Genomic DNA, 27,624 nt, shown 5'->3' with positions numbered 1-27,624 from the left:
CGCCGTATTGAAGGCGTACGTCACGAAAGGAAGAACAACGTCCCAATTGGAGTGGTCGGAATCAATATACATAGCGAGCATGTCTCCGAGGGTTCTGTTGAAACGTTCCGTTAGGCCGTTCGTCTGAGGGTGGTAGTCTGTTGATGTGCGGTGTACCGTACGGCATGAATGTAGGAGCTGCTGCAGAACTTTGGAGAAAAATACGCGTCCTCTGTTACTCAGGAGCTCCCGTTGTGCACCATGACGAAGAACAAACCGGTGCAAGATGAAGGTTGCAACGTCACGAGCGCCAGCCGAAGGTAGCGCTTCCGTTTCGGCGTACCTTGACAGATGGTCGGCAGCCACAATCACCCATAGATTACCACCAACAGAGCACGGTAGCGGGCCGTATAGGTCAATCCCAACACGGTCAAATGGGCGTGCAGGACCAGGCAAAGGCTGCAGTTGACCGGGTGAATGAGGGAATGTCTTGCGCTGCTGACACTAGGAACATGAGCGAATGTGTTTGTGTACAAGAGTGTACATACCCCGCCAGTAGTAACGTTGGCGGATCCGCTCATACGTCGTTAGCGCACCGGCGTGTGCGTGTTGCGGTTCAGCATGGAAATATTTGCAGATATCACACCGCATATGGCTGGGTATGACTAGCAGCCATTTACGACCCGCCACTCGATACTTGCGACGGTATAACAGGCCATCCCGTATGGCGAAATGCGTTGCTTGGCGGCGAAGAGCACGCGGGTAACCGGAAGTTGATGCGTGAGAAAGCATATTCAAGAGCGAGGCAATCCAAGGGTCCTTCCGCTGTTCGGATGGCATGTCAGTGACGCTGACGGCAGAGACGGGAAGGTTCAGGGCTGATATATCCGTATCATCAGATTTCACGGGTGATCGTGAAAGCGCATCTGCGTCAGAGTGCTTTCGCTCCGATCGGTAGACGACGCGTATGTCGAATTCCTGGAGGCGTAGTGCCCAACGTCCGAGGCGGCCGGAAGGATCTTTCAGCGAAACCAACCAACAGAGTGCGTGATGTTCAGTTACCACATCAAAAGTTTTACCGTACAAATAGGGGCGAAACTTGTTTAACGCCCAAACAATCGTGAGGCACTCTTTTTCCGTAACAGAATAGTTGGCTTCTGCCTTAGTGAGGGCGCGGCTGGCATAGGTGACCACATACTCCGTAAAACCTGGCTTGCGTTGTGCGAGTACTGCACCAAGGCCGACGCCACTTGCATCCGTGTGTACTTCGGTTGGCGCAGTAGGGTCGTAATGGCGCAGTATGGGTGGTGAGGTAAGGAGTTGGCGCAGTGTTGCGAAGGATTCGTCACAGGCTGCTGTCCAATTAGAAAGATCTGCAGGGCCAGCAAGGAGTTTGGTGAGTGGAGCGACGATGGAGGCAAAGTTCCGGACAAAGCGATGAAAATAGGAGCACAGGCCCACAAAGCTCCGTAGGTATTTAACAGTAGTCGGCTCAGGAAATTCGGCAACAGCACGGAGCTTGTCAGGGTCGGGAAGAATGCCGGCTTTAGAGACGACATGACCAAGTATGGTGAGTTGTTTAGCCCCGAAGTGACACTTCTTCAGGTTAAACTGAAGCCTGGCGTTTGTAAGGCACTGTAGAATTTGACGCAGACGAGTGAGATGCGAAGTGAAATCGGGTGAAAAAACCACAACGTCATCAACATAGCACAAGCAAATGTTCCATTTGAGACCGCGTAAAATGCTGTCCATCATTCGCTTGAATGTGGCAGGCGCATTGCAGAGTCCGAATGCATCACGGTAAATTCATACAGGCCATCCGGTGTGACAAACGCCGTTTTTGAACGATCAGACTCAGCCATTTGGGACCTGCCAATAACCCGAGCGAAGGTCAAGCGAGGAAAAGAATTCGGCACCTTGGAGACAATCGAGAGCGTCGTCTATGCGGGGAAGAGGGTAAACATCTTTCCTCGTATTGTTGTTTAGGCGCCTGTAGTCTACACAGAACCGGATTGAACCATCCTTTTTTTTTTTGATGAGTACAACTGGGGAAGACTAAGGACTACGAGAAGGCTTGATTACTCCACGCTGTAGCATGTCGTTTACTTGTTCTGCAATTACCCGACGCTCTGCTGGCGACACACGATTAGGGCGCTGGCTTAAAGGAGTACTCTTTCCTGTATCAATTCTGTGCACAACGGTGTTAGTTCTTCCTAGCACCGCTTGGGGAAAGTCAAACGACGCTTCAATTCGTGCAGCAGGGTAACAAGCTGCTCTCGTTGAGCCGGGGCGAGATGGCTGTCAATAGAACGGTAAAATGCATCGGTAGACACGCTTTTTGAGGCGAAGTGAGGAACCAACGCGTTCAGCTCCATATTCGGCTTGGTGTCGAAGAAATCGGCAGGCACGATAGTACCTTCTTCGATAAGCTGAATGTGGCCGAGCGTCTCGTTGCGGCGCAAACTGAGGGGGCACGAGCTGGGATTGGAAATAAATATCCCGGTAGTGTCTTGACAAAGCTCAAGAACGGCGAATGGCAGCGATGTGTGGTGGCGGCTACCGAAGATGTCAGATGGCGTGAATAGGACGGTAGCGTCAGAAAGTGAAGCACAGCAGGCAGGGACAAACTGGGCGCTGAAAAAAGGAAGGTCTATGTCCGTCGCGACGACAAGGTTAGCCACACTAGATACGGCCGCATCAACAGAGGGCGCATCACGAAACGGCAACAGCTCCACTTCGGCCCGAGCGCAGTCCACGACGGCGTGATGACGTGATAAAAAAATCCCATCCTAGGATTACATCGTGGGAACATGAAGCCAACACGTGAAATTCAATGGTGTTCAAGACGTCTCGAATAACCACTTTTGCTTTACATGCCGCGACGGGCTCAATTTGTTGGGCGCTCGCAGTACTAAGAGAAACCACGGGAGAAAGCATCGTCCCTTTACGAAGAGAGTGGCAGAGTCTTTGACTAATCACAGATATCGCGGCACCGGTATCGATGAGTGCGAGTGTTCGTACACCTTCGACGATTACATCGATAAGATTGGCGGGAGACAGGCGAGGACTTAAACGATTAGACGATGACGCAGCTCGTGCCTCCGGAGCTGTGGCAGTTAGTTTTCCGTCTCAGTGGGGGTGGGTCGTCGACGCATAGGCAATACAGAACGACGACTTGTTAAAGGTGAAGGCGAGCGGGAAGTAGAACGTCTAGAAGCGAATGTTCGGGCACCGGAAGCAGTTTGCGCATCGCGTTCGTGAACTTCAGGGGGTACGTGAGGCGCGTGGTACGGAGGCCGAAACGAATAGTCAGGATATCTTGGTGCGTTAACTGTGAAACACCGACTACATAGACGTGCAACGTGACCTGGAATTCCGCAAAAGTAACATATGGGCCGGTTGTCAGCAGTGCGCCAAGGATTTCCGGCCTGTTGCTGTGTAGCTGGAAACGGCGCGGTGGATGGTCGCACAGGCTGTGGCGTATAGATTGGCAGACGAGATGGAGGCATTGCCGCGACGGCCGCATAAGTCAGTGGCGTGGCAACAGGGGTTGGTGGAGAGGCAGGCGTAGGTAATGGCAACGCCTCGGAGACCTGCTCCTGAATAGCCTGTCTGATTGTCGGCGTTAGGCGGTTAGTTGGTGCTTTGGTGGTCGGCAGATACGAGAGACACGAAAGCTGTCGTGCGACCTCTTCGCGTACATATTCTTTTATCTGCTCCAGCAGGCAGCTGTCACCACCGACGGCCAGGGCAGCGAGAGAGTCGTCTGCAGTCGTCGACCTCCGAACTGTTGCGCGTTGTTTCCGAATCTCTTCCAAGCTCTGGCACAAGGTCACAAGTTCGGATACGGTACTTGGGCGCTTTGCCAGTAAAATTTCATAGTCATCATCGTCTATGGCTTTCAAGGTATGCCTGATCTTGTCATGTTTGGTCATCTAAGGGTTAAAGTGCCGGCATAAATCGATTACATCTTCAATATAGCTAGTAAAGTTTTCGCCCTGCCTTTGTGCACGTCCGCGTAGGCGCTGCTCAGCGCGCAGCTTGCGCACTGCAGGGCGATTGAACACAGCTGGGAGGGTGGTCTTGAAACCGGCCGAAGTAATAAATTCAGTACGGTGGTTTGTGAACCACAGGCTGCCGACGTCTTTGAGATAAAATGGGACATACTCCAATTTCGAGGGGTCGTCCCACTTGTTGGCGGCGCTCACCTTTTCAAACAGCTGCAACCAGTCCCCCACATCTTGGTCCTCGGTGCCGCTGAAGAAGGGCGGATTTCGTTGGCACAGGGTGGTAGGCACGATTACCAGTTGAGATTGGGCCATGCTTTGCTGGGTGGTGCCTTGCTCGGTGGTCTGATCAGGCATTGCTGATGCAGTGGGCAGCTTCCAGCTTCGAAGTTCCAGGTTTGCGTACCCAGCACCTCCACCACTTTGCAAGGGGGTTTAATAGTGACGCCAGGTAATAGGCTGACATCCGGCACGGAAACAAATGCTCAGGCAGTCCAGCGTCTACAGCTCGTGCTCCCGCTCGCGCTTCGCACTTAGCGATAGTCCCACTAGTCATTGCCTTGCGAATTCCCCACTACAATATATATATATATATATATATATATATATATATATATATATATATATATATATATATATATATATATACATATATATATATATATATATATATTGAAATACAACGGTTCAGCTGACCCTTTATTCAAGCAACAGCAAGTTTGCGCCGATGATGAAGAGGAACGGAGCGAAGACTGATGACTGATGATGTTTATTGACAGATGAGGAAGATGACGTCCAATGAATTCGTACTTTAAATTCCCCCGTCGACGGAAGCGGCCAGCCTGTTGCGAATTAATCTGGGGAACGCAAACGATAGGGCTTGAGACGCGAAACGTGCACAATCTCTGTCCCGCAGCAGCGTTGGTAAGTAGGAACATGAACAGGTGTGACAAGGTAGTTCACCGGTGAGGTCTGTTCGACAACTTTGTAGGGGCCAAGATACCGTGACTCAAGCTTCTCGCATAAGCCAGGCGTTCGCGCAGGAGTCCACAAAATTACATTGTCGCCAGGGCGGTAGAGAACGACGCGGTGAGTGGCATCGTAACGATGTTTGCGATCTTCTTGGCTAGCTTCGGTGTTTACACGGGCAAGACGACGGCATCGAGGAACACGGGACAGAAACTGGTCACAAACGAATGGTGAAGAGTTGACGGGCCTAGAAAAGAATGAAACGTCGAGTGGTGATGTCGGTTGGCGTCCGTATACTAGGAAAAATGAAGAATAGCCTGTGGTTCGTTGAACTGACGTATTATATGCATACGTGACAAAGGGAAGTATAGGATCCCAATTGCGATGGTCCGGTCAGATATACGTGGACAGCATGTCACACAGCGTGCGATGAAATCTTTCCGTTGAGCCATTAGTTTGCGGGTGATAGCTAGATGCTGTTTTATGAACTGTTTTTGATGCTTGCAGAACTTCACTGAGCGTGCTTGAAAGAAATGTCTTGCCCCCGTGCTCAAAACAACGCGAGGGGCTCCGTGACGTAGGTAAATAGCATTCAAGAAGAAAGTTGCTACTTCCGAAGCAGTTCCTGAAGTGATCGATGTTGTCTCAGCGTACCGGGTCAAGTGATCAACGGCGGTGACGATCCATCTCTTGCCATCTGATGTAGTTGGGAGGGGCCCGAAGAGGTCAATTCCGACGACAGAGAACGGCTCTGATGGACAAGGAAGTGGTTGTAGGGTCCCGACTGGAGCAGTTGTTTGCCGCTTGCTGTGTTGGCAAATTGCGCACGAGGCAATATATTTAGCTACCGTCGTAGAAAGACCTGGCCAGAAGAATCGACTTCAGATGCGCTCGTATGTTTTGTAGTAACCCAAGTGTCCTCACGTGGGGTCGTCGTGGGAAGCGCGCAGAACTTCAGTGCGTAGTGCGCGTGGTACGACGGGAACCCATCGGTGGCCTTCCGGGTGGAAAATGTATCGATATAGCACATCGTCCTCCAACTTGAATAGTCGGAGTTGTTTCCGGAGCCTGAAATTAGGGGAAGATGAAGCGCCGGTAAGCAGACTGATGATGTCAGTGCAGTAAGAATCGGCTCGCTGGTGAGTAGTAAGTACTGAGGGACGGGTGGATGAAGGTAGGGAAGAAATGGCTGATATCAACGAGGCGCCTTCCGTATAGCCAATTTGACAAGGGGATGTGACGTGTGCCGAAAACTGCGGCAAAGGGCATCGTGACAAAGCGTCGGCATCTTGATGTTTTCTTCCAGTCTTGTAGATGACGTCAAAGGCATAAGATTGTAATCGGAGATTCCAGCGGCCAAGTCGTCCCAACAAGTTTTTGATTGTGGACAACCAGCAAAGAGCATGGTGGTCTGTCACAACAGTAAAATGTCGACCATGTAGGTACGGACGAAAGTTTTGGATGGACCAGACAACAGCCAAGCACTCTTGTTCGGTTATCGAGTACCTCTTTTCTGCAGAGGTCAGAGTGCGGCTTGCATACGCGACAACTTTCTCGCGAAAGCCATGGTCGCGCTGGAGGAGTACGGCGCCAATTCCTTGTCCACTAGCGTCAGTGTGTAATATCGTAGGTGCCCTGTCATCGAAATAACCAAGCACCGGTGGGGATGTCAGTGCCTGCCTGAGTTCTTGAAACGAGGCTTCGCATTGATCATTCAAATCGAAGGAACCGGTACTGGCAAGGAGCTTGTGGAGAGGAGGGGCAATAGTGGCAAAGTTGCGAATGAAGCGGCGAAAGTACGATGCGAGAATAAGGAAACTGCGTAGTTCTTTGGAGCGAAAGGGTCACGGAAAGTTGAAGACTGCGGAAATTTTGTCAGGATCGAGCTGGATGCCATCTTTACAAACGAGATGTCCTAGAACTTTTATAGCTGTGTTGCCAAAATGGCACTAGTTTGTGTTTAGTTGAAGTCCAGCATTGGAGAGACATGTGAGCACTTGATCCAGGCGTTGCAGATGATCAGCAAAAGTGGAAGAAAACACGACGATATCATCGAGGTAACATAGACAAGTTTTCCACTTGAGGCCACGAAGAACAGTGTCGATCATCCTTTCAAATGTGGCGGGTGCATTACATAGGCCGAATGGCATTACGTTAAACACGTAAAGACCGTCGGGCGTAGAAAAGGCGGTGTTTTCTTTGTCTGCTTCATCCATTCGTATTTGCCAATACCCGCACCGAAGGTCAAGGGTGGAAAAGTGTTGGGCACCTTGCAATGAGTCAAGTGCATTATCTATACGGGGCATCCGATATACATCCTTTCGGGTAATCTTGTTGAGCGCGCGGTAATCAACACAAAATCGTACCAATCCATCCTTACTTTGTACAGACACAACGGGTGATGACCAAAAACTGGTAGAGGGTGGTATGATGTTTCTTTTTTAGCACATCGGTCACGTTCTCCTCGATGATTTCGCACTTGGCCGAGGAGATTCGGTAGGGACGACGGCGTACAACAGTGTGACCGTCAGTGCCGATGGGATGATGCGCAACTGTGGTCTGTCCTAGTGCCGAAGCATTGGCGTCGAAAGAGGGCTGGTGTTTCGTTAGCAAATTTAGCAACGCCTCACGTTGAGAAGCAGAAAGGTCAGGATTTATCCCGGGAGCAAAGGAGGAGGAAGCAGCAGACTGGGCCTGTCGTGGTGGAGCTGTCAAGGCGTCAAGAGAGACCAAAGATACCGGTTGGGTATCCACATTACATGACACTGCAGAACCTTGGGGTAGGAGGACAGGCTCTGGGGTAGGTTTCAGGTCAAGGATTATCACAGCTTTGTTTTTGAACTACACCAGGCTGGAGGGGACTACAAAGCTGCGAGCTAGACAGCTGCTGGAAGGGGTTATAAGGACGTCACCATTGGCAATATTCGGAGAAGTGATGGTGATGAGTTGCTTCTGACCCTGGAGCAGTATGAATTCGGAAGCTGTGAAGAAACGCAATGGTATTTTGTCGACGTGTTCGCTGCAGTGATCGGTCTTGGTCGTTTCGACTACACGTTGACGGCAAGAAATTAATGCAGATGCTGATGAGAGAAAGTCCCAACCTTAAATTAGTTAATGAGCACATGAAAGTAAGACAGCTAAGGTGATGTGATGACGAATACCATTAATTAAGACACGCGCTGTACATTAGGCCGATGGTCTAATTATTGCTCCATTGGCCCCAATCAAAGATAATCCAAGGTAGGGTGTCTTCACTTTCCCCAATCTAGAACACAAGTCGGCACTGAAATAGTTGCTCCCGTGTCCACCAAAGCCAACACCCGCACACCTTGCACAGTTACCAATAACATGTTTGACGGTCGTTTAGGAAGACTTGTGTCATTTCGCCGCGATGTTTTCCCTCCAAAAACTGCACTGTTTAGTTTTCCGATCGCTGGGCAGCCAGTTGAGAAACAGGGCAAAGTGGTGAAACAGAGCGTCGGAGTGGCGAAGGGGAGCGTGGTCGGGACGCACGTGTATTGTTGGTCATGTTGGAAATGCGCACAGGAGACGGCAATCGGTAGTTGGAACGACTGTCGGCATAACGCTAGTAACCTCGAGCACATGTGTCGTCTCGTTCGAAAGTGGCATAACCACGACGTTCATCTTGCTGCCAACGTCGACAGACCCGGGAAATGTGTCCTCGAATTCCACAGCAGTAGCAAATAGGCCGTGGGACCCGCCAGGAAGAATGGTAGGTTGGGTTCGGTGGAGGGGCGACTAGAGGTGCGAGATGTTCATGATCAGGCACAGCGGGTTGTACTTGAGACGGCGAGGGTTGCATTGAAACGATGTGTGCATACGAAGCAGGTTGGATGCATGGTGGAGCATGTTGGGTGCTTTGAAACGCTGACATTTCTTCCCAGTCTTCGACATCTTCACCAGGCAGACCGGAGAAGATTGGAGGCTCCCGAGGGGGGTTGTTGACCGGGCTAGGGTTGGCGGCTGGTGGTTGCGCCGGCGCGTGGTTCGGTTGGGCTTGCTCTTGTACCATGGTGCTCTGCTGGCGTAAGTGACGTCTCGAACGGAGCTCCAGGAGGTGGCTTTGGATCGAGAGAGGTCGAAGAGATCGGGAAGCACCTTCCACCACTTGAAATACAACGGTTCAGCTGACGCTTTATTCAAGCAACAGCAAGATGACGCCGATGATGAAGAGGAACAGAGCGAAGACTGGTGATGGTTATTGACAGAAGATGAGGAATATGGCGTCCAATGAATTCATACAATATATATATATATATATATATATATATATATATATATATATATATATATATATATATATATATATATATATATATATATATAATATATATAATGTAGTGTTCCTACTTAAAGAACAGAACAGCATTATAGCCTCAGTATGGAACTAGCGTCCACCTTGGCTTCATCCCTAACTTCATTAACTTCATCCTTTTCTTCTTTCCTGACCTCCGGCTCTCGTGCGTCTTCTCCGCCACGCACATCGCTAGAGGCGGGTTGAGCGGGAACGTTGTTAGAAGGAGGTAAACTGTAGGCTTGAAATTCCTCAGGAATTATGGCTCGAATGATGGATCGGAGCTCCATACTATTTGCCAGGTGGTTCTCAGAGAAGTCGGGTCACAGGCGGATTGACTGCAAGGTATCAAGACGCTGGCTTACAGAGACGACGTCGGAAACCGTCGAAGGGTTGTGCGCGACGAGGGCGTTGAAAGCGGTAGGTCCGATACCCTTCAGAAGGTGGCGGACACGATCACCTTCTGGCATGGTGTCGTCGATACGGTGGCAAAGTGCAAGCACATCCTCAATATAGGAAGTGTAGGACTCACCGCAATGTTGAACGCGTTCTGCCAGTTTCTTGCGAGAAACCTCCGAACGGACGGTCGGTGTGCCGAAAATGCGTCGGAGCTGGTCTTTGAAGGAAGACCGATCGCGGAAGTCGCTTTCATGATTCAGGAACCACGTCTTGGCAACCTGAGAGACGCAAAACTGGACGCGTGCTAATTTCGATACCTCGTTCCAGTTGTTGTAGACACCTACACGGTGATAGCTGTCGAGCCAGTCTTCGACATCTTCACCAGGCAGACCGGAGAAGATCGGAGGCTCCCTAGGGGGGTTGTTGACCGGGCTAGGGTTGGCGGCTGGTTATTGCGCCGGCGGGTGGTTCGGTTGGGCTTGCTCTTGTACCATGGTGCTCTGCTGGCGTAAGCGACGTCCCGAACGGAGCTCCAGGAGCTGGCTTTAGATGGAGAGAGGCCGAAGAGATCGGGAAGCACCTTCCACCACTTGAAATACAACGGTTCAGCTCACGCTTTACTCAAGCAACAGCAAGATGGCGCCGATGATGAAGAGGAACGGAGCGAAGACTGGTGATGGTTATTGACAGAAGATGAGGAAGATGGCGTCCAATGAACTCATACTATATATATATATATATATATATATATATATATATATATATATATATATATATATATATATATATATATATGGTGGGGTGATATTCAATGGATCCGGTGGAAAATGCAGTATAAAAAGAGGTCGACAAACGTGCGAAAAAACACTAGTTTTACTAACGTTTCGGCAGGTGGGCCTGCCTTCGTCGGAGTGAATGGTTACACATGGCACACAGGGCACATATATAAGCCGCTTCTTTGCGTATCACACGGCTAAGTCATTATCAGTAGTATAGGAAACAAGATTATATATCACCAAAGGTACGTGGCTATAGTGTATATACAGCTGAAAACGCGTATCATTATACAATAGTGAATTGGCACGTATTAGATACCCTACAACTAGTGTGGAATGAAACAGGTCAGCAAAATAACAAACTGCGCACGCAGTAGCTCACTCGGTCATACGTTCTGCGGGATAAACACAGCCTAAAAACATTCAGTAAGCCTTTAAAAAAGAAAAATTCATTGTCGAATAGTATCCTGAGTTCAAAGTGTTCTAAGCAGTTTCAAATAATTAGGAAGTCTGTCGAGAAACGTGTCCGTTACGAGCTACATGTGTCTACTCTAGAAGCATATTTAGCGGCTTCCATTCCGCCTAGAGGTTTAAGTCTCTGTCTACAGCCAGCAACATCTAAGCTATCGAAATGCAACGCGAGGAAGTGGTTTGACACCTTAAAGAACGCCTCACTTGAGCTAGTACACATTGTATTAAACCATTATCGATCTTCCGTGAAATCGCTGATAAACAGGGAGCGCCAACTACTCGATCAGTTTAGCCTTTCTCCAGAGGAATCATCGTCCCTAAGAGCATATGAGCAAAAGAAACGTTCCAAGCTTAACGCACAGAAACGCAAAAAATTGCTCAGAGATGGTGTAAAACTTCGAAACTCAACACCTCCATCTTCGGCCAAGGAAAGAACATGTAAACCTGCACCCGACAACATTATTAATATTTCAACTGCTATCTTATCTAAAGAAGAACTTAGTCTTTTATCCCGTGGTTTAAGCTTCTGTCCAGCAAGTGGTAACTATAATGAATTTCAGTTATACAAAGATTTAGACAACTTCGCACGAAATATGAGACTACGCGAATATTTCTTCGATCAGCCGACTCCCGCCGACGATCCAACCGCTTTACCCTCGGCTAAACGTTGGACACCGGGGTCACAACGTGACAAACACTTGGACATATTTATTAAAGCAGTGCAGCGAGATATCATTCAAGCTTATAATGAACCCCAGTCCTTTCGTCGAAACCTATCGACCCTAGAAAGAAAAGCTATAGCAAACCTTGGCAAACGCACCGACATCACAATAAAACCTGCGGACAAAGGAGGTGCCATCGTTGTCATGGACACGACCAAATATATTGCTGAAGCGAACAGGCAACTTGATGATAGGTCGTTTTATAAGCGACTCGAGGCCGATCCGACTGAGGATTATAAAGCGATATTAGACGGCACAATAAGAAAACTAATAAAGGAGAAAAAACTAAATGATAGGGCAGCTTCTCTAATCCCTCTTAGTCCGGCAGCTGGTAGATTCTATTTGTTGCCGAAAATCCACAAACACAACAATCCTGGTCGCCCAATTGTTTCCGGCATAGGTACCGTGACAGAAAACTTGTCGCGTTACGTAGATAGCCTGATAAACCAGATACCCCCTACGTTCCAGTCATTTCTGCGAGATACTAACGACTTCCTTTCTGATATTGCCAACCTTATTATACCTAACAACGCTCTTCTTGTAACTCTCGATGTTGCGTCTCTCTACACAAGCATACCGCACTTGGATGGTATAAGGTCCGTGGTTGAGGCTTACGATCACTCCGCTCTCGACAAGTCCATTGATAGCTCGACTATAGCTATACTGCTTGAAATGATTCTTCAGTACAACAACTTTGAATTCAATGGAGTGCATTATGTTCAAGTAAGTGGTACGTCTATGGGTACTAAGATCGGGCCAAGCTATGCAAATATATTTATGGGATCCCTTGAGAACAAATTCTTGTTGGGTCGTTCGCTAAAACCTTTTTATTATAAAAGATTTATTGACGACATTTTCATGATTTGGCCACATGGAGAGGAGGAACTTTTGTCTTTTATTTCGGACTTTGATAATGCTCACCCTTCCATATCCTTTTCGCACACATATTCACCAGAGACCATTAACTTTCTCGATGTAACCGTTTGTCTCGATAATGCAAAATTGAGCACTAAACTGTACCGCAAGCCGACTGATAGACAGAGGTATTTACACTTTCAAAGCAGCCACAAAAGGCACTGCAAATCCAGCATACCTTACAGCCAGGCCTTACGCTTTAAGAGAATTTGCTTTGAGCAATCTGACTTTGATAATAACTGTAACCAGCTACGCACTGCACTTCTTAAACAGAAATATCCGCCCAAGTTAGTCGATGACGCAGTAAGGCGTGCCGACGCACAAGACCGTACAACACTCTGCATCCCCAAGAAAAATCCTAAAAGTCATTCACAGGTTAACCTGGTTTTAACCCATAACGCATCGGCACCTAACGTAGCATCAATTTTCCGTAAACACCACAACATACTTATGCAGAGCGAACGCCTTGCAAAAGCGTTTCCAGAACCACTACGTGTTGTATACAGACGAGGCAGAAATTTGCGAGATTTATTAACTTCCTCTAAAACCAGACAGAGCAATAACGACCAGGCGCTTGGTTGCCGTCCTTGTAAAAAGCCCCGCTGTAAAGTGTGCGCACACATGACGACAACAACACTGGCAGCCAGTACTGCGACGAACTTCAAGTTCAAAATTAAGGGCAGTTTTACTTGTGATACTGCAAATGTCGTATATTTGCTAGAATGCTCAATCTGTCATGTACAATACATAGGTCATACTGAAACTGCTTTTCGATACCGTTTCAATAATCATAAAGCTCATGTGCATGCCCTTCCTAACTTACCGATTTCAAGGCATGTCACCGAGGCAGGTCATTCATTCAGTAACATGAAAGCTACAATACTGGAATCGGGTTTTAAATCACACCATGAACGCGAAGTAAAAGAGTCATTTTTAATTCATAAATTTAAAACACTATCTGCCGGCATGAACGAGAGCCCGGGTACGCTTACTTGCATATTGCCTTAGTAAATCGCTTTTTTTGTTTTACTGACAAGTGTATATTCTTCGCACGATGTTGGCCTATTGTCAAATATTACCTACATAATGTAGGTGGCCTTTGTCACTTCATCATTTACTCGCATTCATTTTGCTCTGCCTGCTTTGTGATTTTGTTTATCTCTCTAAACTTCTTTTTCTTTTTTAAAGGCTTACTGAATGTTTTTAGGCTGTGTTTATCCCGCAGAACGTATGACCGAGTGAGCTACTGCGTGCGCAGTTTGTTATTTTGCTGACCTGTTTCATTCCACACTAGTTGTAGGGTATCTAATACGTGCCAATTCACTATTGTATAATGATACGCGTTTTCAGCTGTATATACACTATAGCCACGTACCTTTGGTGATATATAATCTTGTTTCCTATACTACTGATAATGACTTAGCCGTGTGATACGCAAAGAAGCGGCTTATATATGTGCCCTGTGTGCCATGTGTAACCATTCACTCCGACGAAGGCAGGCCCACCTGCCGAAACGTTAGTAAAACTAGTGTTTTTTCGCACGTTTGTCGACCTCTTTTTATACTATATATATATATATATATATATATATATTGTCACGTTACAACGTGACTGTAACCTGCTGATAAGGGCACACAAGGACGTCAAACTGATTCGAACAACGGCAGTACGACTATTGTTTTTCTCTGCACGCGCATCTTTGTCCTCTTCTGAACAGCGGCACATACAAGCATGCTAGCATCTGTAGAAATAATAGTTTCAGAACTTGTACTAGTGGCATTACTCCCCTTCCCAAAGGACATCGTCCCGATGTCATAACATTATTGCCAGATGAAAACACACACGATAAGCAGTACACAAGGGGGTGTTCACAATCACTGTAAGTCTACTCAAGGGAGTGTGACGAATAGTCAGCGTTGGTAAAATGGTTTCATCCTCGAAACATGGACGACGTGTGGCTGTTGTAAACGGCGGTATTGACGAGCCATGTCCTCGTCAAGAACCTCGTAGTTCACTTCGCTGAGACGACGGAGAACTCTATAGGGACCAAAATAGCGGCGTAACAACTTTTCCGACCGGCCCCGTTGTCGATTGGGAGTCCACAGCCATACTCGTTCTCCGGGTTGGTAAGAGACATCGCGACGACGAGCATTGTACCGCAGCGAGTCGATGCATTGTTGCTTATGGATTCGTTCGACTGCAAGCTTACGAGCCGCGTCTGCCAGTCTGATAAATTCGTTCGTCTTGACACTAATCTGGTGTCTGTCTGGTAGAAGCATGGCATCCAGCATTGTAGTGACCTCCCTGCCATGAAGCAACCGGAATGGTGTGAATCCAGTTGTTTCTTGCACAGCGGTGTTGTAAGCGAACGTGACATAAGGGAGGATGTCATCCCAGTTTTTGTGGTCTTGGTCAACGTACATGGATAGCATGTCGGCGATCGTCTTGTTTAGTCGCTCTGTAAGGCCGTTGCTTTGTGGGTGGTATGCAGTAGTTTTTCGATGTACTGTGCCGCTAAGCTGCATGACGTCTTGTATCATCCAGGCGGTAAAAGCTGTGCCACGATCAGTTATGACAACTGCTGGTGCTCCATGTCGGAGGACGATGTTTTTCATAAAAAAGTGGGCAGTCTCAATGGCGGTGCCACGTTGTAATGGCTTCGTTTCGCAGTAGCGCGTCATGTAATCAGTAGCGACTACAATCCAGCGGTTGCCGTCACGAGACTTGGGAAAAGGTCCGAGTAGATCCATGCCTATTTGTTGGAACGGTTGTGTCGGAGGAGCGATGGGCTTCAAAAAGCCGGCTGGGCGCTGATGTGGTGCTTTACGGCGCTGGCACTCGTGCCACGTCTTCACGTTATGCTTCACGTCTCGACTGAGCTTAGGCCAGTAGTAGTGTTGGCGAATCCGGGCCAAGGTACGTGTGTATCCCAAGTGGCCTGAGGAAGGCTCATCGTGACAGGCGGACAAGACATCGGCTCGTAACGCTGGCGGGACAACGAGCAGGTACTCAGTTTCGTAAAGGTCGAAGTTTCTTTTATAGAGGATATTTCTGCGGACGCAGAACGATGATGACGAGCGGGCGAATGCTGGTGGTGGATGCGGCGTACGGCCTTCGAGATATTCGATGAATTGTCGAAGCTCGGAATCGTTCTTCTGCTGTTCGGCCAAGTCGGATACACTAACGGCGCAGAGAAAACGGCCGTCGAGATCGTGATCACCTGACACTGTCTTAAGAGGAGCTCGGGAAAGGCAGTCCGCGTCAGTATGCTTCCGGCCAGACTTGTACACGACTGTCAAATCGAACTCCTGAAGGCGTAAGCTCCACCTGGCCAGACGTCCGGAAGGGTCTTTAAGGTTCGCCAACCAGCAGAGCGCATGATGATCGGTAACAACTCTGAACGGGTGACCATACAGGTACGGTCTGAATTTAGCTATTGCCCAGACAGCAGCTAAGCACTCCTTTTCAGTTGTTGTGTAATTTGCCTCCGCAGATGATAAAATCCGACTCGCATAAGCAATAGGGCGTTCGACACCGCCTTGCCACTGGACAAGGACTGCACCAAGGCCGATGTTACTGGCGTCTGTGTGTAGTTCAGTGTCGGCATATTCGTCGTAGTGTCCGAGTAAGGGCTCAGATTGGAGACGCTGCTGGAGCTCGGAGAAAGCGCGTGTTTGCTCAAGGCCCCACACGAAGGGAACGTCGTCTTTTGTCAGACGAGTGAGGGGTTCGGCAATGTTTGCGAAATTTTGCACAAAGCGTCTGTAGTATGCGCAGAGGCCTAAAAATCGACGCACATCACGTTTGTTGGTAGGTGGTGGAAAATCTGCGACAGCGAATGTTTTGTCTGGGTCCGGCCGAATACCATCAGGGCTAACAAGGTGACCGAGGAACTTTAATTCGTTGTAACCAAAATGACATTTTTCGGGTTTCAGTGATAGGCCTGCCGTGCGAATTGCAGCAAACACAGATCTAAGTCGCTGCAAATGCTGCTCAAACGTTTGGGAGAAGACAACGACGTCGTCTAAGTAAACAAGGCATGCTTCCCACTTGAGACCGGAGAGCACTGTATCCATCATCCTCTGGAATGTCGCAGGGGCAGAACACAGACCGAAGGGCAGCACCTTGAATTCGTACAGACCATCAGGCGTTATGAATGCTGTTTTCTCTCGGTCACGTTCATCAACTTCGATCTGCCAGTAGCCACTGCGTAAATCCATAGAGGAGAAGTATCGGGCGTGTCGGAGGCGGTCTAGTGAGTCGTCGATGCGCGGAAGCGGATAAACGTCTTTCTTTGTGACTTTGTTGAGTTTGCGGTAATCGACGCAAAATCGGAGAGTGCCGTCCTTCTTTTTTACCAGTACGACGGGGGACGACCATGGACTGTTCGAGGGTTGGATTACGCCATCTTCGAGCATCTGCTTCACTTGAGAGCGTATAGCCTCTTGTTCCTTTTGTGATACTCGGTAGGCGTGTTGACGTATGGGTCGCTCAGAATGGTCAGTGACAATGCGGTGCTTTACGGTTGGCGTTTGTTTTATCTTGGATGTAGACGCCAAAAAGTCGCTAAACATGCGGAGGATACAGCGGATTTGCTCTTTCTGTGCACATGACAGCTTCGGATTGACATCGACTGCATCGGTTACCGCGGTGTCACTTTCAACGGCTGCAGAAATTGGGGCTATTGTCGTACACGCTTCATCGTCAATGGATTCGAAATGAGCGATAGTTGTTCGCTTGGCCAAATGTTGGTATGATCCACTAAAATTGGTGACCAACAACTCAGTCATCCCACGTTTAAATTGAATTATGCCGCGGGCAACACAGATTTGCTGAGACAAGAGCACCGAAAGGTTGGCTTCAGCGATACCACTACTGTCATGGTCTATGTCGCCCTGTACTGTAACGAACATACTGGTGCGTGGCGGAAGTGTGACGGTGTCGTCGACAATGCGAAGCGCAGTCTTCTGCGGATTGGTATCTCTAGGCTTCGGGCCATAGTCGTCAGCAAACGTTACGAGGCAGTCTCGAAGATTTATAACAGCGCCGTGCTCATGAAGGAAATCCATGCCAAGGATTACTTTCCGGGAGCATTCGGGAAGCACAACGAAAGAAGCAACGAACGTCGACTCACAGATTTGCAGCCTTGCGGTGCATCTCCCGATTGGTGTCAAGAGATGACCACCGGCTGTCCGAAGGTTTGGTCCATGCCCCCAAGGAGTCGTGACTTTCCTGAGTTCAGCCACAAGTTCAGCGCTGATAACTGAGTAGTCGGCGCCAGTGTCGACTAGAGCAGTCACTGGATGGTTGTCGACACGAACGGCAATGTCAGCAGAAACGGGTTCGTCAGCGATGTGAGGTGTCGGCTGAAAGGAATCGTCGAAGGTCGGTGGAAGGGTCGGAGGAGGCTGTTTTGACGATAGCTTAACAGCGGTCCAACCCCCGGAGGCCGCTGATTCTAGTTTCCCCGGCGTGGACTTGGGGACCTAGCGGATCGTCCCGCAACAACATCGGCGAAAGTGGAGTATTGATTCGCGGACGTAGAGCGTCGAGGAGACGGAGAGCGTGATTGGCGTCTCTGAAGATTCGGAGACGGTAGACTTGCCAAGTATTCTGCGATGGCGCGGGGTCGTTCGCCGTCCCTGGGCCGACGAGTGTCTGGCCGAAATCCAGGTAGGCCCATCTGTCTGTACGAGCACTCCCGGTACAGGTGACCTGGCTCACCACAGTGGTAGCATAGTGGCCGATTGTCGGAAGCGCGCCACACGCTAGATTTACGCAAATTGGGTCGCGGATTCTCATAGTGTGGTGGGCCCGAGAAGTACTGCGGCATCTGCAGTCGTTGGTTTTCATAGCGTGGCCCGCCCGAGAAGTGCTGTGGCGTCTGCAGGCTAGTCGGTCGGGGGAAATAGCTGGCTGCCGGTGCAGGAGTACGTACAGCTTCCGCATACGTTAGCAGAGGAGCTTCGGTTGGAGGTGGCGCTAATGGTCGTACCAGCTGCCGCACCTCTTCACGGACGACGTCTGTCAGAGCAGCCACTTGAGGCTGTGATGGCACTGCGTGAAGCTTTTGCAGCTCGTCGCGTACAATGCTACGGACTAGCTCAGCAAGGTCTCTCACGCTCGTGACATCGGATGTTACCAAGGCTGCTGACAGACATGCAAGGTTGTCGGACCGCTCATACTGCGAAGATCGCTGTCTCAGCATTCGCTCCATTGTCGTCGCTTCACGGAGGAATTCTGCCACGGTAGCTGGTGGGTTTCGTACAAGTCCTGCAAACAGCTGCTCCTTGACACCCCGCATCAGAATGCGCACCTTTTTGTCTTCCGTCATTGCAGAATCCGCTCGACGGAACAGACGAGACATCTCCTCAACAAACATGGCCACGCTTTCATTGGGTCGTTGATTGCGAGAATTGAGGAGACGTTCGGCTTGTTCTTTCCGGTCAGCGCTACCATACGTGTTCCGCAGCTGAGTGCAAAACACCGGCCAGGTTGTCAGGGCGGCCTCGTGATTCTCGAACCAAATACGCGCCGAATCCTCCAGGTAGAAATAGACATACCGCAGTTTCCGGTGCTCGTCCCATTCGTTGGCGACGGCGACTCGATCGTATTGGTCCAGCCAGTCTTCAACGTCTTCGTAGGGCTCCCCATGGAAGGGCTTTGGCGTTCGGGAGGCTGGTAGCCATGGTGCTGGCGGAGTCGCGGACGGTTCAGTCTGGCTTGCAGTTGTCGCATATGCCATGGTTCTGGAGCGTTCCGGAAGAGGGCTGAACTGGGGTGGTAGGCCTAGTTGCCACCGACTGCGTCGAAGGTTGGCTGTTTCTACTAAGGTGTCAATGTTGGGACCGAGATCTTCCTCGTGGTAACAGTGCATAGACTATTACCCAGCACCTCCACCAGTGTCACGTTACAACGTGACTGTAACCTGCTGATAAGGGCACACAAGGACGTCAAACTGATTCGAACAACGGCAGTACGACTATTGTTTTTCTCTGCACGCGCATCTTTGTCCTCTTCTGAACAGTGGCACATACAAGCATGCTAGCATCTGTAGAAATAATAGTTTCAGAACTTGTACTAGTGGCAATATATATATATATATATATATATATATATATATATATATATATATATATATATATATAAATTGTAGTGTTCCTACCTAAAGAACGGAACAGCATTATAGCCTCAGTATGGAACTAGCGTCTACCTTGGCTTTATCCCTAACTTCATTAACTTCATCCTTCTCTTCTTTCCTGACCCCCGGCTCTCGTGCACCTTCTCCTGTCCCAAGGCTCATACCACTTTCATCTTTCCCGGCTTTTTTTAAATAACACTCTTCTGGGGTAATATTCGAAGACATTTCCAATTGAAGCACATCCAACTGATCCACGTTCACCAGTGTACCAGGCAGTTTTCAAAATTTGGTTCTTTGGGGCTCACTTGGTCACATAGTAGGGACCGTAAAATTGGTGCTTTCACCTTTGATTCCTTTTCTCACTAGTACGAGGTCAGTGACCAGAATATATAACATGTCTGCTCGATGCCTCTTGTCGAAATTCTTTTGCATTCGTTTTCAGTATCTCTCCTCCTGTAATTTTTCTTGCTTCTCCTCGACAATCTTGACATTTTCCAGGAGTCCCAACTCACGGTCTGCCTGCAGAATAGGGGTTTCTCCTGAAGAAGCGTACTGTGGACTGCACCCCAAGCCACGTGTATAGGATCGATTACGATGTTTCACGGCGGCTTCTAAAGAACATTTCCATCCACCAGGAAAACTATTGTACATCTTAACTATTGTACTGTGTCAGGGCCCGTATGGCACGTTTTGCCAGCCAGCTCGCTGCGAAATGGTATGAAGACAGAAATTGATCGATATATTGTGATCCCGAGCCCATGTTGCCAGCTTTTCGCTCTTGAATACAGGCCCGTTATCGCATACGATTGACCACGTAGTCTTAAACATGTCTCTTTTGAGAAGGGTTATGACGCTATTTGCATCTTATTTCCTGCCCGTGCGGCAACCATCCTCGTGCATTCATCCATGGCCAGAAGAAAAGCTTGCGTTTTCTTGACTCGATCCCGTTTCCTATTTAGTTCGGCGAAATCCAGATGAACTACTTCGAAAGGTACGTTCGAGTGGCAAGGTAGTATAATAGCACCCGTAGGCTCTTTATCCTTGTGTACTTGACACACATGGCAGGAACGAACGTACTGACTGACGTCTTTCTTCATGTGAGGCCATGTAAATCTCTTGGCGAATTTATTGTAAGCGCGCCAAAATACATCGTGTCCTCTAGATTCCGGGCTGTCGCGGTACAAATAAAGGACTCTGGAAACAAGTGTTGGTGGGTCTTGATACCGACCTTCAGTAAAAACCAGTTGTCTGGAGCCTAAGAAAAGAATAGATATTTTTTGTGTATACTAAAATAGGAAGATAGCTGAGGACAGTGCCCTGCGGCTGGAGGGCAGACTGTTTTTTAACCAGGCATCTCCATGAAATCTTTCCGGCCAGAAAACTATAGAGATATACAAAAAGTGGATACCACAGACTTTACTGTATTTCTAGTTATAATAATAATGGCTGGAGATTAACGTCCCAAAACCATGATATGATTACGAGGGACGCTGTAGTGGAGGGCTCTGTAAATTTAGACAACCTGGAGTTCTTTAATGCGCACCCAAATATGAGCTCACAGGCCTAGATCATTTTTGCCTCTCTCGAAAATACAGCCGCCGCAGCCGGGATCCGATACCACGATCTGCGGGTCAGCAACCGAGTGCGTTAACCACTAGACCACCATGGCGGGTTGTATTTTCAAGTTTAAGAACTATTTTGTCATATAGGACTGCACTGAATGGTCTAAGGTAACCTATAAAACAATAAGGCACGTTACTTTACTTATTATGAATGTTTGATTCAAATTCCAGGCAAAACATCTCGTATGAAGTTCGTGCAGGACCTAAACCTAACCAGTTTCTCTTCAAAAACCAAGACAGTAAGTACTCGTTCACGCACGTCAAAGGATCAATGTTATTGCGATAGCAATTAGAAGGACACTCTGAGCTAGATTTTGCCGCCGGCTTTGGTGTCGCCGTCACTCACCGTATATAGAACCGCATCTATATATATGAAAATGCAAGAAAGAAAAACAAAGACCCAGAAATTCACTCCGTTGCGCGGAATCGAACGTGAGACCTCTGCGTCGTCAAAGCGAGGCTTTAACCACTCAGCCAACCCAGATTTTTTTTTCTTTAATACCGGTTTCGCACAAGGTACACACATATACATAAGTCACTGTAAACAGTAACATACAAACAGAAGTGATGACACAACAGCCGCGGAACTATTAGTGATTACAGTGCTAAAATTCCTTCAGGTTCGCCAGGGGTTCGACCCTGGAGAGCCATTCCGGAACAAAATCTTGTTGTTTGAGTATATCAATGTACTGAGCTATGCTTTCGCGGAACAGCATACGGGCCGGACGCCTGTGAGAGTCACAGTAGTAACCGGCCATTCTTGCCCGCCATAGACAATGGAGGCCAAGCAGCATTATAAGATCAAAAGGCAGTCCCTCCTCTTTTTCTACTGTTAAAAACCTGATACCCAGTGAATGTAAGGGAAGTTCCTTTTTTAGAGTTCCCCGTAAAACATCCCAGAAGTAAACCCCTTCCCAACAATGCAGAAAAACGTGATCAATTGTCTCCGGCTTTCGGCAGAACAAACAGTTCGAACCCCATGGCATATAAACTCCTCTATCTTCTAAAAAAGTCTTAACTGGTAGTGTTCCGGAGTGTAATTTAAAGAAAAAGCTTTTTGCACTAGGCTGAATTAGCATTTTCTTAACACGCTTAAGAACATCATTGCCTTCTCCCCCGTAATTAATTAACCTATACATAGGAACTGGAAAAATCATGTCGCATATGTCTTTATGCAATTTCTTTCGCCCGACCGAAAAAAGGTATTCATTGGAAAACCGAATTGACAAGAAGCGGACACTGTCTGCAACTTCCTTAAAGAAACCTCAAATAGCTCCCGGCATGCTTGCGGTGCTAACCACAAAGTTAGGCAGAACACGACAAAGGCGTAACTGGCATACTGTTCTTAAGAAGAGGTGTTGAACATCTCGAAAGAAAATAAAACGATTAACTAGTTGTCGCACGAACAGATGCGACAGGCTTAGTCCCCCCTTTTTTACTCTTCGGAACAGATTTTTCCTACTACAATTTTCCCAAGTAGACCCCCATATAAACACAGCAAATATCCTATGCAGCTTTTGCACATGCACCCGTGAGCAACACAAAACCTGCATCACATACCATAATTTGCTCATTAAAAAAAAAAAAGGATGCATACAGTGGCTCTGGCAAACATTGAGAGACAGTTGCCATTCCACTGCGCTGTCCTTTCGCGCGTTTCTTTTATTTGTTCAGGCCAGTAATCATTGGTGTCTTTGTAGTGCTGGAAAGACACGCCTAGATATTTTACTGGAGTATACTCTGCCACCCCAGAGCACGTCTTTCACCATCAATACGGGAAGCTATTAAAGACGATATCTTTCTTGGGGACCTTCGACGCCAAAATTATGGTCGGTCTTTCTGCCTGTATGTCCATCCTGTATGTTCCTGTCTGTACATTTGTCTGTTTGTCTGTGGCAACAATCTTGGATACCCTTAAAGGCACCAAACGATCCCTTGAACGGTCAACCCCATCCGCAGCGTCCACCAATATTGCTCAAGTTTCAGCATTCATACATGTGCGATGTAAAATTGAAAACACTTACTGCGCATATCTGAGGTACCATAACAACACGTCGATGTTTTGTATGGGTGCCTTTATACTGGAGAAGGCACACACACGTAATTCTAAGGACCGTAGCATTTAGCCCGCTGCGCTGGCAATGCAACGCGATGCTAAATAGGCAAGTGTTTCCAACGCTTTGCTAAGACGACAGGGTGGTGGCACCTGCCCGTCGCTTTGCGTTCTACTCCTTGTCGCCTCCGAGACAGGTGCGCATCTTTTTCCGCGGGCGCTCACACCTTCCTTCGTTTTGGAAGATAACTGTCAAATGGCGCTTGTGTCTAACGTGCCTCGATGCGCTCGTTTGCCTTCTCTGCACGAATCGAGAGAGTCTCTAACGCAGCGCTTGCAGAATACAATTCACTGATTTCGTCACTCAGAACAGTAAATAAACGTTTTGTTCACTCTCTCCACACGCAAGACTATTGTCGTTCGACGACATTTGCAGTGAAACATGTAGATACGGGGTCATTGTTTTATATATATATATATATACCACTAGCCGCTGCTCACGAGCATCTCGGGGATAATTACGTTTTCAGCATTACCAGCACGATGGCGCAATGAGTGCGCGTCGCCACATTTCGTGGTGGCGCCCACTTAAATCTTCTACGCGTACATTGCTCGGCTTAGAGAAGGGAACCAACGCTCCTTCGCGCGTTCTTATCTCGTGGTGGTGAGGAGGGGAGGATCGTACGTCTTCGCTGGCCTCTGCATGTACCAGGAACGATTCTGCTGTAATTATCGGGTGCCCAAAGGTCACTGCAATCATTGCAGTCGCCATTTGCGAAAAGCGTGCGCTTTTCAGACAAAGCAAAGTAACAAATGATACATTTATTCGCGTGCATACGTACTTGTGAGTACGTTTCGTGCGCTATTTGTGCGTCAGAAACGCGGGGCACGTTTCGATCTGCTTTCCGTTCTGCTCGTCAGTTTGTTGCTATCGTGTTCATTGCTTCGTCTTTACGACAAAGCTGAGACTTTTTCAATGTCTCAGTAAAATGCACCCACTAAAACGAATTCATAAACCGGGCAGAGTTGGTAGCAGTATGGTGTCTCCTGAATCATCTATTGAGCTTTTGGCGCAAGGTGGTGAATATTCTGTGACATAAACACACGATACAGAAATCTTCATGGAACGTTCAGGGCGTTTTTTCCGCTTTAATGCATGGTGCTCTAATCAGACTGAATACGGAGGTCGGAAGCAAGACATTATATATTTAAATGCCTCAAACGTTAGCCTCCAACGCATTGCCCGTCCCTCGCCAGTTCTTTCCTAGTTATCGGTACAGCAGCCAGTACCTCTCGCGGCGTTCCTTTGTTACATAAGCAGCTCTTGCGGTTGCGTTGAATCACGTGGTTATGATATATTAGGTGACTAAGTGGTACGTTTTCTAGCGCTCTCTCAAAGCGCCTGGTCACAGGAAGCATGACTTCCGCGGCTTGTTGAGGAAGGAAGCTTTATTAAAGAGAGAGCAACGATCCAAGCGTATTGTGGGAGGAGACGTCGGCACAAATGGAACTTCTTCAAAAGAGTACGTTCAATAATAGAAGCTACCTCAGGCTCTTAATCACGAAAGACATATAAAAGCTTCCTTTCTCCTTGCTGGCATGGCAGGTGAGTTTAGGTTTCATCCGCAAAGAATGTCGGGAACGCTATAGGTACTAACGGCCCCGCTGTGTTTGAGGAGGTGGAACATTTTCAGAATAATGCTATTAAGTGTACGCGCTGGACGCGAGTAGTCAAGTTTATTCGAGTGCTTACGAGAGTACCAGCGGTAAGGCTCCAATATTCGATGCTTCGCGTGTAAATGCCGATGCTCTTCCTAGCAGATCAGAGCACAAGGCGGCCGGCACTGTTCTCGCCACTATCAATGTATAACATGAAGTTCTTATGATTCGAACCCTCCACCTTCCAGGCGCGAGTTAGCCCAAGCAAAAAAAAGTTTCGGGACGTACACGCCAACTGATGCTGCCTTCCACAACGCATATTCATGCTGTCATGAATATTTCTCCTGCCACAAATGAGTAGAAACTTTTTCTCTTACTTTTCAGCCGATGAACCTGTTCAAGAGGGCACTTACGACTACACAGACTACAAGAGCTGCGTCGTCATGGAAATGCCTTACAATGATAGTGAAGGTAAAAAAATAGCGAGGCCTTCAAAGAACGAGAAGCTTGCGTCCACGTTTCCACCATTGAACAGTAACAAAGCTTTATTCGGGGATCATTCAAATAACACCTTACAACAGAGAAACTCTTGAGTGTAAAGCTAATGCAAATTTAACGCAGTGACTCGATCATCGCTGCTGAAATCCACGTTCTTGCAGTCAGCAGCATTGTAAGAGGAAACTTGTCTCAATAGCTCTCCCGGTATTCCCTGAATGGAGTTTCTGGACAGAGCTGATGGATAACTTGCCTATCCACAGACGATTATAGAAACTTGAACTACATGCACAATGAGGAATTGGGGCCTGCCTGCACCCCTCTCCTTTATACCCTTGTTCTTGTTGTATTCAATGAACCTTTTTTATCTCCAGAATGCCAGTCAGACTGTCTTGGCAGAACAAAATGATGTTTTTATGTGGCCTAACATAAGTATGCAAACTTTGCAGGTGTATGTGCGTATATCAGTTAATACTTGGCAGTCGCACCCAACAGCCATATCACCATGTAGAGTCAGAAGTGAAGCACTTCTTTGCCTCATAACTGATAATTGCAGCAAGAAGGAAATACAAATAAATAATGCTACTTGACCAAACCCGTATGCCAATTCAGTGGGGAGTCTTTATGAACAGGAACGTCGTTGTAAAATTATTCGAATTCCACATTCTGATCCAACACATCTAACGCACGAGTTCTTCGGGACATCTTCATCCAAGAATGCAGCAACATATCAAGATTAGCAGTGCTTTTATATCAGTTGGTAGAACGTTTGTCGCTTGATTTTACTTTCCGCATCCTGACTCCTCCGTGAGGACTTCCGAATTAGCTTGACATGTTTCATGGTGATATTGCAGTCTACCACGGTAATAGCACAGCAGAATTACGGAACCGTTGAAATAAATGAAGACTTATTTCCACCCTAATTATACTTTAACACGTTATGATGAAATGCAAACTTTATTTCAAAAGAGGTAAACAATTTTTTGGACACATAAATGCAGGTCACTTCTAGAAAAGCTGACGCAAACAAGCAAAGACAGCCGTTGTGCAAGCTTTCCGCAACGCGTGTTTTATTTTTTATTTTTTTTGAAAGCAGGAAGTAGGGTTTTGGGGGTAGGGGCAAGTGTAAGCTGAGTTATGCATTTAAATGGACCATACAAAGTTTTGTACAAAACTTATGCTTTTGAAGTGTCAGATTTGTTGTAACTGAGCTAAGGCTGTTCTTGGTCATTTGTTTTTGCGCGTGCACTGACAGCATCTCTCCTGGCGCAGAATGCGTCCTGTGGGTCACCTGGAATGTCGTCAACGACATTCCGAAAGATTGCCAAGATCAATACGAAGACAACTGCGACGATGGAAAACTGGCTTATGACCAAGAGTCCTGTGGTGCCTTCGAAAACTTCAACTAAATAAATCTGCCATACTTGCCGCAACCGACATCGTTGCCTTCTTCCCGTCAGTTTCTACCACCGATGTTTTTCTGGAGCGATGCCCAGACGTAACCCAAATGAATGTGCACTGTCTTTGAGACTATTGAGCGCAAAACAGCTGAAAAAGTAAAAAGAAAGGTGCAAGGTGACTCGGCATTTGTCACCCCTTATTATTTTTTTTGCCGATCTTGTGCTACGCGGTCATAGCTTTATGGTTCCCGCGCAGTACATACCAAGCACAAATTTATTAGTGTTTCCATTTTTTTCATATTGTTTCCAAGGTCGAAGTAATTCTTTGTAGAAGACATCTCGCTTGTCTCAGTGCTTTCTGGACTTTTCGCTGCAGTTGTGGGGTGTATTGCCCCGTAGGTTGCGGTAATGGATGTACAACCTCACGAGGTGACGTCCGATTCCGGTTCGACCGCGGCTACTACCTCGAGGAAGCGAGGAAACACATCCAGTTAGACCGATGACACTGAGCTGTACTCCGCATCTTGCGACGAGTCCTCAGACGATGGCTTTCAACCTGTCCTGCACCAAAAGGCCAAGCGACAGATCATCAATCCATCGCCGGTGTCAAGTACAGGCACCGTGAAAACGGCGCCCCAGCGATGGCCCCATTCCATCCTGTTTGTGCCAAAGAACGCTACCAAAAGTCTGCGTGTTCTGAA

General features: G+C 47.8%; 1 protein-coding gene across 1 annotated transcript in view; it reads left to right on the top strand.

The window, feature by feature from the left end:
• LOC119178587 (uncharacterized) overlaps positions 1 to 26,960 on the top strand; it is a 53,376-nt gene extending 26,416 nt beyond the window's left edge. Inside the window, exons 3-5 of the mRNA XM_075883551.1 lie at positions 21,488 to 21,555; positions 25,413 to 25,499; positions 26,796 to 26,960. Coding sequence (XP_075739666.1) covers positions 21,488 to 21,555; positions 25,413 to 25,499; positions 26,796 to 26,932 — 292 coding nt within the window. The 3' untranslated portion in view covers positions 26,933 to 26,960. The remainder of the gene's footprint in view (positions 1 to 21,487; positions 21,556 to 25,412; positions 25,500 to 26,795) is intronic.
• The last annotated feature ends 664 nt before the right edge of the window (positions 26,961 to 27,624 follow it).

This window comes from Rhipicephalus microplus, unplaced genomic scaffold, assembly GCF_043290135.1.
Source record: "Rhipicephalus microplus isolate Deutch F79 unplaced genomic scaffold, USDA_Rmic scaffold_18, whole genome shotgun sequence".
In the NCBI taxonomy this organism is placed as follows: domain Eukaryota; kingdom Metazoa; phylum Arthropoda; class Arachnida; order Ixodida; family Ixodidae; genus Rhipicephalus; species Rhipicephalus microplus.
This window is presented reverse-complemented; position numbering and strand designations above follow the sequence as displayed.